General features: G+C 36.7%; 3 protein-coding genes across 6 annotated transcripts; 1 reads left to right on the plus strand and 2 right to left on the minus strand.

The window, feature by feature from the left end:
• Positions 1 to 549: 549 nt before the first annotated feature.
• Positions 550 to 3,219, plus strand: LOC124633790 (tubulin-folding cofactor B). The gene is made up of 5 exons (XM_047169125.1): positions 550 to 763; positions 1,114 to 1,313; positions 1,560 to 1,703; positions 2,054 to 2,212; positions 2,628 to 3,219. The coding sequence occupies exons 1-5, from the start codon at positions 641 to 643 to the stop codon at positions 2,743 to 2,745; spliced, it is 744 nt and encodes a 247-aa protein (XP_047025081.1). The 5' UTR covers positions 550 to 640; the 3' UTR covers positions 2,746 to 3,219.
• Positions 3,220 to 5,353: 2,134 nt separating this feature from the next.
• On the minus strand, positions 5,354 to 10,794 carry LOC124633789 (pleiotropic regulator 1). The gene is made up of 8 exons (XM_047169124.1): positions 10,530 to 10,794; positions 10,203 to 10,327; positions 7,594 to 7,824; positions 7,169 to 7,255; positions 6,995 to 7,080; positions 6,488 to 6,682; positions 5,870 to 6,190; positions 5,354 to 5,586 (listed from the first exon to the last, which is right to left on the minus strand). Exons 1-8 carry the CDS (start codon positions 10,643 to 10,645, stop codon positions 5,395 to 5,397), a joined length of 1,353 nt encoding a protein of 450 aa, XP_047025080.1. The 5' UTR covers positions 10,646 to 10,794; the 3' UTR covers positions 5,354 to 5,394.
• Positions 10,795 to 13,109: 2,315 nt separating this feature from the next.
• LOC124633821 lies at positions 13,110 to 16,028 on the minus strand. Of its 4 annotated transcripts, none has more exons than XM_047169182.1 (4): positions 15,944 to 16,028; positions 15,134 to 15,336; positions 14,511 to 14,616; positions 13,110 to 14,291 (listed from the first exon to the last, which is right to left on the minus strand). In XM_047169182.1, exons 2-4 carry the CDS (start codon positions 15,333 to 15,335, stop codon positions 13,823 to 13,825), a joined length of 777 nt encoding a protein of 258 aa, XP_047025138.1. In that variant the 5' UTR covers position 15,336; positions 15,944 to 16,028; the 3' UTR covers positions 13,110 to 13,822. The 4 variants fall into 4 exon arrangements, with proteins under 4 accessions (XP_047025138.1, XP_047025135.1, XP_047025137.1 ...); XM_047169179.1 differs by having other exon boundaries at positions 13,110 to 14,324; XM_047169181.1 differs by having other exon boundaries at positions 15,125 to 15,336.
• Positions 16,029 to 17,196: the final 1,168 nt, after the last annotated feature.

A 17,196-nucleotide genomic window follows, 5' to 3' on the forward strand; every position in this document is an offset into this window, starting at 1 on the left:
TTTTCAATCATTATATTTATATCAGAATAATTTAGGTAATAGACTACTTTTTATACGCGGAAAGTAGGGCCTGGAGCTTCGGGTACAAGCTAGTAGGAATGCCATAAATGGCATATACTTTAGAAAGAAACATTGGCGAGTACCTATGTAGGTATCTGAATTGAAAGCCACAGAGTTCATTTTGAATTTATAAATTGATTGAAAGCCATAACTTCCACCGTTTTGGATTTGTATAATCTAGGAATATTCTCTATAATGCACGAAGGCAAAATAATGTTATTTCAGTGTTGGAATATTATTTTCTTGATTGAGCAAGATGCCACGATCAGAAAAATATATTTAGTTTTAAAATGGGACAAACAAGTATCCCACATGTTTAATCCAAACAAATTCTGCGTAAAATAAAACGTTTACCAAAATGACAACAACGTTCCATTTCCTCGATTCTGTGATACCTATGCATAATTTTTTTTATTGCATCTCTGTCTTGATAGTATTGTCAGAAAGAGAGCAAAGCACATAAATTTAATGCCATGGAGACGTAAACATTTTGTTAAGTAGCGCTGGAACGAAACATTGACGTTTTGTTTGTGTGAATCAGAAATTCTTTTGTCAATCGGTTTAAAATTTCTCTAAAAATATGGCAGATATTCAAGTAGTTACCCAGGATTTTGTTAATGTGCACATCACGAAGTCTGATAGCGAAGATGCTGCACCCGTCGAGAGAAGATTCAAGAAGGGAATTACTGTTATGGACTTTAAGGTTACGATGATTCACAGACTTTTTTGTTTTTGCTTTATAAAAACCTATATTTCTATATAAACTCATGCTGAAGTCTTCAGAACTATGCAACGTAGTGTAATTTTGTAGCCTTGAGTAATTTGCCTTCAATAAAACAGGCTACCAAGTGTCTATAGGTGGTAGAGTAGAATCTCCGATTCATAGTTTTCTTTCCATCCTTCTACCTTGATTGCAGTAAAGTAAATGATGAATAGAGTTCTATTTGACTTCCAAAAGTACTTCCATTTCACCACACTTAATGACAAATTGGTCCAACATATATTATATTTTTTAATTTTCCATAAGTTTTTTAATAAGTTAATAATTAACAGACTAAATTGGAGCTCGTGACTGGCGGGTCCGCAGCCACCATGAAGCTGAAGGTCTATGACAAGAAGAACAGCTTTGTGTGTGACATAGACAATGATGATGCGCTGCTCGGCTCATACCCTATTGATGATGGCATGAGGATACATGTCATTGATAAGTTTGCTTTGGTACATGATTTTGGGTCTTCAGACAGTGCGGAGAGGTAAATATTATTAAGTTTAAATTGTACCACATGTTAAGAATCAAAATTTTCAGGGTGCTTGTTTCTATTAGATTTCTTTTGTATATTTTAAAGTGGTCCATAAAATTGTAGTCCCAGATCATAAATATGCACTGACATTCTTTTATATTTTCATCTAAAATTACAAAAAACAAAATCAAGAACTATACCTAGATAGTTATTACAGCATTCTATATTTTTTTATCAATTTCATGAACTTATACACAGGTTCCGTTTATCAGAAGAGGAGTATGAGAAGAAGGGTGACACTCTCCGTTCGTTCCTGCAACGTAACCGCCTCGGCAAGTACAATGAGGAGGAGATGAACAAGCTCAAGGAACAACAGCAGAAAGAACTTGAGGATGAGGCCAAGTAATTGAGATTATTTATGCTTTTTTCATGGACATTTTTTTCATTAGAGAATTTCAGAATTATAAACAATATAAAAAAAACCTTCAGATGTATTTTTCTCCCAGTCACATTCTGAACTAGATTTGTGTCATTTGTCTCTTCCTCAATCACTCAAGTGTGTAATGTCTATTGTATTCCCTGACTGCTATTCTAAACCAAAGGGTGCATGTGAGCCTAGGTATATAAGTTAGACACAACTTCATGTTTTAACTAGAATAAAAGTTGCCCACCTTCATGCACATACATAGTAGTTAATACTTATCAATTCACCAAATCCCCCAAGCACTAACAAATTCACGTTTCCCCCGCAGAATCGCAGAGGCAGTGCTAGTAGGCGCTAGATGCGAAGTCCGAGTGCCACAACAGCCCGTGCGCCGCGCCACCGTGCGGTACAACGGACCGCTCGACGGCGCTAAGGGACTGTGGATCGGCGTGCAGTATGATGAACCGCGCGGAAAGAATGATGGCTCGTGAGTATAATCGCTATTTAATATAGATATGATCTATTGCCCATCAAGGTGTCTAATTCTATAAAGTCAGTAAGTTTTTAGCATTACAAAGAAACAATAACAAATGAAATTTTACCCTTATGTAACAACATCATTGAACCCATATTTGCAAAATAAATGTCTTTGTCTTTGAAATTCACATCGTAATCGGTAGTGTTTATTGCTATAAACATTGTTTTCAACCTGCTTCTGATCCATATAACAAGGTTTCTGTGGGATTTTTTCTTCATGTATTTCATTTGTAATCTTTAATTCTATCAAAGAAAAAGAGTTCCTCGATAAAATACTCTCCTCATACGAGGAAGCCGACGTTATTATTAAAGCGGCAGTAATTTATCATTGAGCCTATCAAGTAATTTTAAACTTTCTTCCACAGTGTGAACGGCAAGCGCTATTTCACGTGTCCCCCAAAATACGGGGGCTTTGTGAAACCTGTATACGTGACAGTTGGGGACTTCCCAGAAGAGGAATTTGATTTGGATGATGAAATATGATCGCTCAACATTCACTGTCAATTGCATACATAGGCCGCGGTAAACCAGGAGGTACAACATTGTGTTTGTATGCAGTATTTTATTTAAATAACACCGCACTATGAATATTAACTGACATATACGTATACTATGACAGCCCCTAGCTAGACCTACAATAACATTGTGCAATATAACAATAAAAATACTGCATACTAATAATAAAATACTGCAATTTAATTGTCCGTCTAAGCAGCGCCTCGAGAGGTTGACCTATGCGGTTTGGTTCTTTAATCGACAGGGTATGTTATTTCATAGTTTGCGGTTTTCATATGTTGAAATAGCCATACAAGACTTGCTACAAACACAATGATGTATGAACCTCCTTATTATATTTTTGTATTGAGCACTATTAAGCTTGCTGGCGGGCTAAATATACACATAGGCTTTAATATTATGATTTTAAAAATCTAATAAATAATGCTTTATTTACGATTATGTATGGAGCGAGATTGTTTATTTCAGATAGCAGAGAGACATGTTATTCGAGCACTATAAAAAATAATTGCGATTTGGTAACTAACTTGTACTAAGGATGGTAAAAAAGAATAAGGAGATGGCCAAATTTTCATAGTAAAAAAACCTAGAATCGACAGCAACGAAATGGGTACCAATGGGTTCATTATGATAGACCTTTGATGGTGCCAAAAAGTCAAGCCTGAAATCCATGGGGTATAGGAGCTAGTGATGTAAAATGAAAAAAAAACGATTTGTTTTTTTTCACTTTATTGAAAAAAAAACATGAAAAAAAACTTTGCATCGTTGTTTTTTTTCTAAATTTGGTTTTTTTTCTAGCCTACTTTTTAGTTCAATTTTCAAAATTTCCCTTTCGTTGAGTTAATATCGATGAATGTTGCCAACATTTTCATGAAATTTGGTTCTGTTTTATCAGAAAAGTACCGTAGATTCAAGAATAAACCTAAGACTCTTTTATGTAACCTTAAGTATTAATCTTTAACGGTAAATGCCCTAACAATTTAAGAGTTATTATACTCTTGAAAAAAACAAGGCCCAGAAAAAAAACAGTTTTTTATCTGGTTTTTTTTCAAGGTTTTTTTTCACACTAGAAAAAAAACGGTTTTTTTGCAACACTAATAGGAGCTATATCACATTTTCACAAAAATAGGTTATGTTGAATTTATGTTGATTTTAAAGATTATTTACATAAAAGACCATAAAAAACAATGTATACTAACATTATACATGCGAATAGTAATATCCCCATAGTTACAGAGCAGAGTTTGCCTGGTAATTAAAAGGTCTTGAGTTTGACCCCCACCCATTGCACTATTCCCATGAACCACTCCAGATACGATTAAGTACCGACCTTACAAAGCAAAGGATGATAAAAAAAACTTAAAAGAAAAAAAAAGAAGTTTTACTTTTTTTTTATTTTTAGTCACTATTCGCATAAGTCAAAAGTTCTCGTCAATGCGAATAATATAAGCCCAAACACGAGGTAGTTAATATTCACCATTGCCGAGTTCCCTTGACCGTCTCTCTTCTCCAACATCAGGTCAGCTCTAAACCTTCACTCGTGTATAGTGCTAATAGACATACACCTGAGTGTAAAGTTTTTACCCTAGACGCACAACTTCTAAAGAAACAGCAAACAGAAAAGCTAAGCTTTTTTATGTACTAAAATCTTAATCGAAATAACCTTGTAAAAAGAGAACCCCATGGTTTTTAGATGATATGAAATACTTTTTGTAATCTACAAATTATACTGAATCCAACCATACATACGAAGTTTCTGTCGACTCTGGGTTTTTTTTTTGGCCATCTCTTTTGTTACAAATGTGAAAGCGATCTCAAGTGGATGTCTCGTTTAGTTTTTGATACATTTTTTAATGAATTTCTCTGTAATAATTATGATAATGTATGATAGAGGTGTTTCTAGCATTGGCTACAACTACAAAATGTTTGTTGTAAATATTACACTTACTGCCATTTTAAGGTATAATAAAGCCATAAGCCATGTCTAGGAATACTTGCTATATATCTTTGTTCTTGTTTCATATTGGGCCTTAGCTCACCAACAAAATAATCGTCAGTTCACTTAAAACAATTGTTTTTTTAAACTGAAGTTTTATGTTGTTGGTGAAAAAGGGTCTAAGGCATTTTAAACTGTTCCGTACTTTATTGCGAAAAAGGTATGATCCTATATAATATGGCTCACTGAACACTTTAATTTGTTTAAAGATGGCATTAATGGTAAGAAGTGCATATTTTGTTGCGGTTTAAATATTAAAGTTTTGTGTTGTCGACATTCCAGTGAGAATGAGACTTGTATTACGATTCGATACTCAATCATGTGTAAACACTACATATCTTTGCTTTGTAACATTTTAGGTTGTAAAATTATTATGTATCATATTTTTTAACAATAAAATAAAAACACTGAACTTTAGTTTTCTTCAATTTATGGATTTCTTTATAAGCTCAGTCAATTAAGACTAAGATTTGAAATACCTATCAAACATTTGCGCTGAGCTTAATAATTTTGGTGAAGCCCTTGGTTTTACTCATTATAAACAAAATATTAAAAGTCGTTTTTTAAGAAAATCACCACTCATTGTCAAAAAATCTTTATTATTACTACAGCTAAAGTAATTAAAACTTCCTTCTCTTCAATATCTCTGGTCTCCAGTTAATGGGATGCGTCTCCTCGGAGGCTGTGTCGTCTTCCCTGTATATCTTGATGGTCTTGTCGGCTTCCGTCGTGATGAGACGCGAGCCCGACTGATCGAACGTCATCGCGAATATACCGGCTTCCGAGTCCATTGAACCGGGTTGGACGGCGGCCTGGGGACAAGGAAATAGGATTAGATTACATACATATTTTGGCTATACATATGTATGTATTTGTTTTTAACCGACTTCCCAAAACGAGGACTATCAATTCGAATGTTTGCTTTTATATTATTGTGAAACGTTCGAATTAGGAGACATTATTTTTTACTGGCAACAGAACATTTTAGCAGTTGACCTCTTTTTGTATTCCGGATTTATTCGAGATAGAAGCTACTACAAGTAAGAAGGCTATATAATCAAATAAAAGCATATTATAAAAGTAAATACAACTCACCTGTAACCTCTGGAAGTTATACCCAGTCCTCCAATCCCATAAATACATAGTTCCATTATCTCCTCCGCTGACCAAAACTCCCTCCGGATTCACAGCCATACAGTTCACTATAGCATTATGTCCAGACAAGTTTTGTATGAACTTCCCTTCTGGGCACTTCCACTGTTTTATGTTATCCGGGGAAGCGGATGCAAAGGTGTATAAAGTTGGGTGGACCACGATGGAACGCACTGATTTCTTGTGGTTGGTTAGAGTGCACATTGATTTGCCGGCTGCTAAATCCCAGAGACGGATTGTTGAGTCGTGGGAACCGGTTATAATCTGGAATAATAATGTAATTGTGTTTATGCAGAAATGTTAAATTTTGTAGTTCACGCCACGAAGAACGATGAAATGAAAGAAGTCCGATAGATGCAGCACTGGTTTCTATGCCATTTCTTAGCCACTACATGCAAATTAAAAAGTTGCATTGATTCTTTTCCAGGACAACTAGTTTTATTTATTAAATTCAGATTAATCGCCATTTAAGCCAAAGAATATGTTTGGGGTTCTTTTTAAAATCTGTTTTTACATTGTACATTTTCAAAACATGAATATTATTTGTATTTAATATTTTACCTGCGGCTCAGCAGCCTGACAAGCCAGCGACGCAATCGTATCAGTGTGTCCCGTCAGCGTGTGCACATTGGCCTTGGTCCGCATGTCCCACACCCGCGCCGTGGCGTCGCGTCCCGCCGTCACCAGCACGTCGATAGTGGGGTGCAGGGAGATCGTGTACACTGCGGAGAGGTGACCGTGGTAGTGGCGGATCACCTAGAAACATTCATAACATGCCATACTAAGCAAGTACTATGAAGTATAAAAACCAACATAAAAAAAAACAGCGTAAAATTTTCAAAGTAAACAGTTTTGTTAAGAAAACCAAATTTTTGTGTGGTCTTTGTAAATGTGCCTTAGCAGAAAATCGGAAGTTTTTAAAGCAAGCACGTTTTCATGATGATAGCAAATGTGTTATTGCATTCCAAATATAGTAGATTTGTTTTAACAAAAAATGCATTTAGCATTTTTATGTACTTAGCTTTTTTGTATTGTGTGTGTTTTATTGGAATATAAAACAAAATGTACCTTGTTATATTCCAAGTCCCAGCATTTAACTTGCCTGTCTTCACCACAACTGAATAAGTATGGATGTCGGGAAGATACTTCCAAACCTGAAAACAAATGGCAAAGTTAAAGAAAACATGTAAAAAACCACCAAGTATTGGCGACTATTGTAGAAAAAAGGAACATTCATCTCACCTCTGACTGTACTGACATGTCCAGTAAGCGACACTTTTAGTTTACCACTTGCCAAGTCCCAAATCTTTATGACTCTGTCCGCAGCACCTAAAATAATATTTCATATTATAACTGTTTCATTTCATCATGAGTATTCTCTTGTATGCAAGATGCGCTTCAGTACCTATACAAAAAGTTAACATTATACACTATTTACTTTTTACTATTATTACTATTTATTTATTATTATACATATTGGTTTGCAGAAATATTTACTTAGATATTCACCAACTTTTGTAACAAAAATAGTAAAATGTTTGAGGGCAGATAAAATCATGAAATCAAACAAATTGCAGAAGTCTGATTCTAGATCTTAAAACTTTTTGTGATCAATATCTTACAACCATTAAATAAATTCTTTAAAATGTTATTATCAAAAGTCTCACCTGTAGCAAACCACTCATTGCCGGGTTCAACAGCCACACACCTCACCCAGCCCAAATGTCCCGATATAACTCGGAACAGCTTCCAAGGTGCATGCCACTTGGGTTTGGGCATCGCTGGAGGTTTCCTCGGCACGGCCAGGGCACCGGCTGGTGGGGCTGGGGTCGGTGTTGGCCCGGTGAACGGCATAAGAGCTGATTCTGAACCTAGGGCTGCTGATTCTGCTAGTTCTCCTGGGAAATGTATATATAATTTGGAAATGTTTGCTGTTGGAACTTGATAAGGTAAGGGTATGTTTTATACATACAGTCGTGGTCACGTAATTAAAGACACCCCCCGACTCGAAGTGAAATAAATAGTTATGGTACTGACATGAGGTTAAGCACGGTATAAAATGTCATGTAATTATTATTTAAACAAACATTACATTGTCTTCTTTAAATGAAGGACAAAAAATATTTACTTTCTTTTATACTTTAGATATAACGCTGTATGGGAACTAAACACTAACTTTTGTAGAGTATACTTGGCTGGTCAGCTAATTAAAGACAGTATTTTTTTTTTTTAATGAGTTAAATATTCTCTCTCAGAACTCAAATTAAGTAATAATTTAAATTTCCTTCATTATTTTTTTTTTTTCATTTTAGTCCAATCAATACGACTAAAACAAAAATTCTGGTACGTAAAATGTTTTACGCTTTTTTAAATAAAGTTTTGTCATGCGAATTCATTCATACCACTTGAACTATAATAAGGACATGGTAATAAATTTATTATTACAGATGCCTTGTTAATGGCACTATATTTTATCTGTTGCTAAAAGGACGAAAATTGAGTCTGCAGAACTTTAAAATAACAACCCGGGTCAGGAAAACCTGTAGGGCATGGGTATTGGAAGATGTTACTTTTGGAAAAGCACCGGGTGTCCATACTGTAGTTGGCGTTTTCTATCAAAGGTGAAAGTTGGGAAACAAAGGGATTTGATGAATTCTAAAAATATAAACTGATTTTAATCACCTCGTGAACGTGTGATGGAACCGAAGTACAACAAGAAAGTTCTCAAACGTGGGAGGCGATAGTGTTATAGTGTGGGGCTGCTTGCCACTGTTTAGTATAAGACCCTTCAGAAAGGTATTATTAAAAATAGGCGGATTCAAGTACTATAAATATTTCAGAAACAAGCATATTGTTATAACCTAAGCATAATTTACCGGTCATTAGGACTTTCCAAATTAGAAAAGTTCTGAAAAACACTGCAAGAGTAGCAAAAATGACTCTTTGATCGGGCAACTCATGACGGTTTTGGTTTTTCCCATTGCAAATCCAATAAAACACAAACTGGTAATCGGCGAATAATATCATGGCAATAAGTCGTACATGGAACATCGATCAATTTTAACACGGATTTTAATTAAACATGGGAGAAAATTCCCTTAGCGACTTCTACAAAACTGACCGCTTGCTCGTTCAGGGATGTCGTACTGTTGTTGAGGTAAAAATAAATACGCCCAATATTAATACTTATTGGAATATTTAATTATAGTGTAGGGAATATTGTTGTAGAAAGGTAACTCCAATAATATTAATAATTTGTATTTCTTCCTTTGAGCAAATGGAGTGTCTTTAATTAGATGGCCAGCTCTCGTTATGGATCAAACCGCCCGAGATTCGGATAAAGCGAAAATTAACTATGTGAGGGGGATTATTGAATATAGTCATTTGTTTTGACATTTCACAATGCCCTTTTAAATATTTTAAAATAGAAAAGAAAGTTCCAATGGCAATCTGAAAAAAGAAATACAGATGTAATGCCCCGGTAAGTTACGATTCCAACAGTGACTTTAATTAGTTGTCCACGACTGTATATGGTAACAATAAAAATAAAAAAAAATTGGGCTATATTTACATGATAAAAGATGAAAAAAAAATGAGTTACTACTCAAGAAATCAGAAAGAATAACAAAGCAAATAAAAATAGAGATATGTATCTTTCAAATTTGCTGTATTCTAATTTTGTAGAGGTTGGTTTGTAGTCAGAAAGAAATAGGAACTAGGTAAATCAAAAAAATCTGGGAACTCATTTTTCAAATTGCCATTTCAAATTTACATAGAGCATGGTTTCAGACAGATAAATATAGTCTAACATTTATAAGCAAGAAGGTCAAAATCATGAAATAAAAACGATTAAGAGAGAAAGAGATCGCTAAGCATGCTTCAGCCAATAAAATAAACATGATTGTTTACACTTATTGTGAAGTATACACAAACCATGTAGGGTATCTGTAGATCCTTCTTTCTCTTCAGAGGTAAGGCCTTGGACATAAGGAGATCAGCTTTAAAAAGGTTAGTATTTTATACTATACATTTAAGAAGGTACCTTAATGTAACATTTATAGCATAAGTGGATTAATAATTACTGTCCAACAGCCATTATTCAATTTAACTATATAAACCTTGTCCTTCATAACTCTTGTCTCCTTCAAATGTGTTTAAAAAGAGGCAAATCTGCCCCTAAGACAACCCACTGACCAAGAAATTGTTCCCCCATTAATAATGCAATCATATTGAAAAGTTATGCCTCATAATATTCTGATAAAACTATGTATATTACCATTATCATTAGGTATGTCCATCTGTGTCCTGGCATCATGTTGTTTGACAGCCTGAGCATGTTGTACTGTGTCCATCACTTGACCATAGCTGTCACGAGCTTTCACTCCTTTTAGAATTTTTTCTCTAGAATAGAAAGGAATGAGTTTTATGTCAATAAGTGTTTTTATAATATTAAGTTCAATACAAGGTCTTTATTTAGGTAGATAATTGTAAAAGCAATAAAATATCAAATTAATGGGGGTCAATGCAGAAAATGGTGAGGTTACTATTTATACAAAGTTGAAACTGTGTTGATATGCAGTTTTTGGTGTTAAAGAATACTTACGCTTTCTCATCAATTGGCGGCAACAATCCTTGGTTAGATAGAAACATATCATGAGATCTTTTGAGAGATCTGAACACCAAAGTGTGTACCGAGTGTTTTATCACATCTTCCGACATTTTACTTATGTATTATACTTTCTAGGTTAACCTTAATAAAAATTACACTAAAATTAATATTATAATAACTTAAATTATAAGGAATTTCTCATATTTAATAAAATTTTGGCCAACACAAACAATGCGTGCACGGGGAAAGCGCGTCGTGTCAAAATCAAATTGACAGTGTCAACGTCAGTCAAAATAATGTTTGTGCAATCGGTTTCGTTCGGAAATATTTCAGTGATATCGGGAAATCGATTTGGTGGCCTCTTCATAATGTTATCTAATACAACCGTCGAAAATGTTCTGAGTACTTTTACCCAGTGGCGGATTAAGAGTATCCGAGGCCCTAAGCACTGAGCCTGTGTAGACCCTTTATTGCTTAAATGGAATGGAAAGTAGAAGAAATTGACCGACAAGAAATCGCGCGACGCCTATGTAGTTACAAATAGCGAAGCGAGCGCGAAATTTTAATTATTTTTAAAACTCAGAACCAAAATTACGTAAAATGTAGCCCAAACGTACTTAACTTTTTATTTGTTGACAAATGTAAAAGCGAGGACATACAGTTTCTGAATACGCGAGCGAAGCGAGCGGGAAATTTTGATTATTTTTTAAAACTCAGAACCAAAATTACGTCAAATGTAGCCCAAACGTACTTAACTTTTTGTTTGTTGACAAATGAAAAAACGAGGAGATACAGTTTCTGAATACGCGAGCGAAGCGAGCGAGAAATCTTTATTATTTTTTAAGACTCAGAACCAAAATTACGTAAAAGGGCTACATTTCAAACCTTCATTTTTTCTGTTGGACAAGTAAGATCGATATATACGTAAGATCGATAACAAAGTCGCGAAGCAAAGCTTCGCGGACCACTTGGACTGAATCCGGGGACCACCAGTGGTCCGCGGACCACCGGTTAAGAACCACACACCATCTAAAGCACCCAAAATTTTCGGATATGATTGTTATATTGCACTCGTAGTTACAGCGTGAGCTTCCCAACGAGCAGTGCCGGCTTTAACTCTACTAGCGCCCTGGGCGAGATTTCTACGGCGCCCCCAACTGCAATTCAAACCCATTCGAAAAACAGAGACATACGTAGTGACCGATTGCGCGAGCGAAGCGAGCGCGATTTTTTTTATAGTCAACAAGTCAAAGCAAAAATTACGTAAAATGTAGCCCAATCGTACATAAGTTATTGCTGGTTGGTGAATGCAAAAACACGGGAACACAGGTTCTGATTGCGCGAGCGAAGCGAGCGCGAATTTTTTTGTTATACATATTTTAGAACTCAAAACAAAAATGACTTAAAATGTAGCCCAAACGTAGATAGCTCTTTGTTGGTGTTGGCGCCTATAATTAAAATTTTGGGACTTAAAGTAGTACCATAAATAGAAACTAGAAGTTACTTTCTTATTAATAAAAGGACTTAAAAACGACGCTACCTTTTTGCTAGGGTAGACAAAAAAAAATTGAAAAATAAAAACAACTATAAAGTGAAACAAGCCCGAAAAAGCTTTTTTGAGATTTGGATCGCTAAAAGTCCTTAACATATATAATGAAAGGCGACTGTGAAGTGAAGAAGCCGCGAGCGAAGGAAACGCGAATTTTTTTGTGTAGTGGGACATTAAATTAAAAGTAGCTATATGTGAAAAAAAATGTAAGGGTAAAGTAAAGAAACCGCGAGCGAAGCGAGCGCGAAAATTTTTCAGTTTTGGGACATAAAAGTAGTGTATCTAACGCGCCCGGCATTGTATGACGACATTAATTTAATTGAAATTTCTTGGTCGAGGAGCGTACCGCGGCGCCCCTGAGCCCACGGGCACCCGGGTTATTCGCACACCCTGCACCATAGGTTAAGGCGGCCCTGATGCTATCCATACATTTGGATACAGTTCTTGTAAGCTGCGATCTTTGATGAAATTTAAAACAAAAACAGGAGTAAAATTCTGATCAAGGATTGGTTGGGGGCGCCTGCGGCGCCCCTTATGTCCGGCGCCCTGGGCCGTCGCCCAACCGCGCCCTACCCTAAAGCCGCTACTGCCAACGAGTGTCCGATAGCGACTTCAACGCGCTATCGTTGCCTATTAATTCTTTTAAAACTGCCCAACGAAAATTCACTGCGATCATACAACAATCAACAGCACTGCGACCAATCAAGTTTAGAGGCGGGGTGTATGAAGGGTCACTCCCGAACTGCTCGCGCCTTGTGATTTCGGACATATTGTGGATGAATCTCGATAAAATGTAGGTAGGTATAAAATGAAACGCCAGCAGAGGATGGAGGCCCCTGGAGAACAGGGGCCCCAAGCACGTGCTTGTTGTGCTTATGCGTTAATCCGCCACTGCTTTTACCACTCATGATAAACTACCTGTTGCCAGTCGATTATGCCTGTCACGGAAGTAGGGAATCAATTACATGTCCGTGCTGTTGACCTATATCGATAAAGGGGCTGAGACAAATGGGTAAGAAGCAAGATAAATAATAATATTTTATTGACAAGTACAAAAATTCGTGATACATATTGTATAAAATCAAATATTCTAACGAATATTACAGATGCTAGCTGTTGATTGATTAAAATAGACATGCAGTATAAAGTCACATTGACTGTGTGATGAATGACTAGAAAGTATTACAGTAATTTTAGACTAGTTTTAGAGACAGAATAGCATATAATACAATTGCACATTAAAATAAATAAATTCGTTAAAAATCTATGTTATTTACAGTAAATAAACTTTTGTCTACCGAGTTACAATTACGTTCGCGTACACAGGCTATTCGTGTTAAGTTTATGGACACCGATGCACTTCGTAAGCTTGGTTCTACACCTTTACACCTACTACATTAATTACTTAGATTTTATACTTCTCCAGATAATTACAAAAACTTTTCGTTGTTTTGTTTAAATTATTATCGGAAGAAGTATTCAAACCACCGTTATATTATAGTGTGCTATTTTTGTAAACTTATGTACCAATTATGAACTAGTTATGCGGAAAAGCGTTCTAAGTATAATGTCCAGAGCTGATTTTAAAACTTTAGTCCAGGTGCCAAACGTCTGAACTAAACGGATCAGAGAAATGTGGTCCTCAAACGAGACGATCAACATTCGAGTTCTCGATCGACTGCCAATCGTAATCGATATCGGTAGAATCGGCGACGGAGAAAACCGCGCCACTCTCGGTTCAGATGGCCGATTTCTCCGGATTATTTGCATCACTGACTCGGCGGGAGTGGGGGGCCCTCCTGAGAGTGCGCGGCTGGAGGTTCAGAGGGGGCAGGTTGGGGCGTTCGATCCTCGTGGGGGAGGACACGAGGGGCCTCCCACGGCGGAGAGTGTCCATGCCATTGCGGAAGTATTCTTCTGTCCTGTCGCTGTAGCTTTCGATCAAAGGTGCTGGATCTTCGTATTCTACGTTGAAGTGTCGTGGGATGGCGAGGTCTTCGGGAGGGCCGAGCTTGTACAGTGGGGGTTCCACACACTCGTAGTGGTGGTCTTCAGTCTCGTCATGTGGGTACGTGTCGGCGACGAAATGCCGCGTGCCGCGAGGAGTGAGTGCCGCCCAGAGCACTCGGGAGTCTATCGCAGCACCTCCGTATAGAGCATTGGAGCCCGAAGCTTTACCAGTACCACTTTTACAACCTCCTCGCGCCCTGTCGAGAAAAAACCCATGAGATTTTTTCCAACTGGAAGGGAAAGAAAGTAAAAAGTAAGAATCAAGATGAAAGAAATAAAGAGATAAACTATAGAGATTTCATAATGTGTTATGAACAAGATTTTCAAAAGCGTGAAACTATCAGAAGACGTATTTTTTAATATAGATACATTTTGTAACAAAGATAAAGAAAAAGAGAAAGCAGAGATGTACTTACTCTCTACATTTGAGGAGAAACAGCGCCAGTAGTGCCGCTATGCAGAGAACAGCTATGCAGCAGGTGATCAGCACCAGGAACCATGTGTCATCATTAGTGGCTGGCTCTGAAAACATTACAAGTTTACAGATGAAATATGGTAACATGCATTTAATATGTCCAAGTTGTTGAACAGCAATAAGGAGGATATTTAAGCTAAGCGTCCACTTGTCGGTATCGTACGCAACGGACGCAACGCACGCAACGGATCGTAGTATTATTTATATAGAAACTCGAACAAGATGTGCGATGCGTACGATGCGGACAGGTGGACGCACTTGTTTGAGTTTCTATATAAATAATACTACGATCCGTTGCGTGCGATACGTCCGTTGCGTACGATACCAACAAGTGGACGATTAGCTCAAGAGACGTAACTGAACCACCAATGGCGAAGATAGATTCGTGGCCATGTGGCAGATACATACCTAGATTGATAATCTCTTAAAAAGATTGACAACCTCCTTTTTGGGAAGTCGTTCAAAAATACCTCATGCTTTAAACAAATACTCTCTGGGTCATATAAAACCTCGGAGAATAGCTACTATAGTCCAAAGAAAATGAAAGCAACATACGTATCTCACCATGTCTGGGTAGCTCATGGTATTCCACTCCTGGGAACAGCGAGTTCTCCTCGTTGTTCCTGCTAGTGGGGCACTTGGAGGCTCGGCAGGGAGGCGTCAGGTTTGCTGCACTGGCCAGGAAGGCGGGCAGGGGGGGCGGAGGCATGTGTAAGATGGAGTCCGGAGGAGGGCCCAGGGACAGGCATTCTGCCCCGCAAGACATCCTGTAGAAAAAAATATATAGTTATGTATTACCTATTCTGTAAATTGTGCTAAAGGCGTATCCACGGATAAAAGAGAACTGCAGGACTTGTATTTCTATTACTAAATGTTTTTGTTTTATTCACTTTTTGCTTAGCTAAACTACAATGGCTTTTTAAATTCATAATTTCGCGCGCTCCTAATTCACCTGTGTTCACCATTTCCATTAAAAAAAAAATAGGTACCTACACTTTTACCTTAAGCTAATCAACACTACATTGAGAACCATGAACACTTCACCAAATTTTCTTATAAACAGGTTTACTTATAAATATTTGTTCAATTAATTAATTATATTAATTTATTTATGTTTACTGATGCGTTATGTTTATTCATGAAAATTAATCGTCTTCATCGTCAAATTACACTTTAATTTAATAAACAAAGACGAAACAGTAACATCTCCGATAAGCATCTTGCGGCAAAGAAAATCCGGAACAAGAAAATTGAAAATTCACACAAAGAAAACGTCCTTATAAAAATAGCCAAAATAAATGGCCTATCCCATGAAATAGCAGTGCAACTCGATCTACACTACATACGAAACACAATAGTAACAAACAGACTCACTTTTTAATATTATTTATAGACTTTTCACAGAAAACAGATGCACTTTACTCGGCTCTCGTATTACACTTGCTAAAAATTTGGTCCATCGGATGCAGGGCGCAGGCGCGAACCTTTACCATAACGTTTACAAACGAGTATAAACTTTCCTACACAAACAAACACAATTAATCCATTGCTGGTTTACACCGACCACGTAATGGAGACTGTTCTACAAAAGCAGCAGTGTATGTATACAACATTTATTTGACACGCATTTTGACGTTTACACTTAATGTCGTAATAAGGGGTACATTATTGATTCACGCACGCGCGGGAAGGGATTTTGACCCTCGAGTTAAGGGTGGTAAATAAAAGGTTGAAACGAAATAACAATTCTATTGTTGTCTCCCTCTATTGCAATAAATCTAGGATGAAGTGAAGAGTGTAAATAATGTGGAATTAGATTTTAGAAAATTGCAAATGATTGGAGAAGGGTTTAATCGAGTTGCAAATCAAATTAATAGATAGTTGAAGCGAGGGGATATCATATCTTTAAACTTATTAAGATTACTGCAATAGCTCAGCAGTTAAAACGTAGCTTTCTGAGCGAAAGATCGTAACTTCGATTCCTAAAATTATACTTGGGTATAGGTACTTTTCTAAGTTGGTATGTACTTTCTAAGTATATCTTGGACACCAATGGCTGATAAAAAGGTGAAGGAAAACATCTTGAGGAAACCTGGAGCATTAATCACCAACCCGCATTGAGCAAGCGTGGTGATTAATGCTTAATCCTTCTCCGTGTGAGAGAAGGCTTGTGCTCAGCAGTGGGACGATAAAAAGGCTGTAACAGTATAGGTACTGAACATGGGTAGTCGGTTCAGTATTTATATGAAAGTTCGAGAGTTCGAGTTCGAGTTACCTACTCTAAATTCACTGTTACGCTTTCATATGAAATGCTGAACCGATTTCAATGAAATTTGATACAGATCTCTATCGGTATTCAGCCACAGAGCTTATTGTGTGTGTTTATTAATCGTACTTTTCCTGTCACAAAAAGAAGATATAGATACCTAGATAAGAAAATAGATGGTACAATAATGTCGATCTCAAAACTTTTCGCTGCAACCACAAATTGTGATGACAATAAGAACGAATACGGAATAACGGAAACAGCTTCAGACGATAACTCTTCTACCAATAAATTATCGAGTCAACAATGTGAACGCGAACTGACTTACATGATAATAATATTTAATACAGCAAACAACAAG

Source organism: Helicoverpa zea, chromosome 10 (genome assembly GCF_022581195.2).
Source record: "Helicoverpa zea isolate HzStark_Cry1AcR chromosome 10, ilHelZeax1.1, whole genome shotgun sequence".
Taxonomy (NCBI): Eukaryota; Metazoa; Arthropoda; class Insecta; order Lepidoptera; family Noctuidae; genus Helicoverpa; species Helicoverpa zea.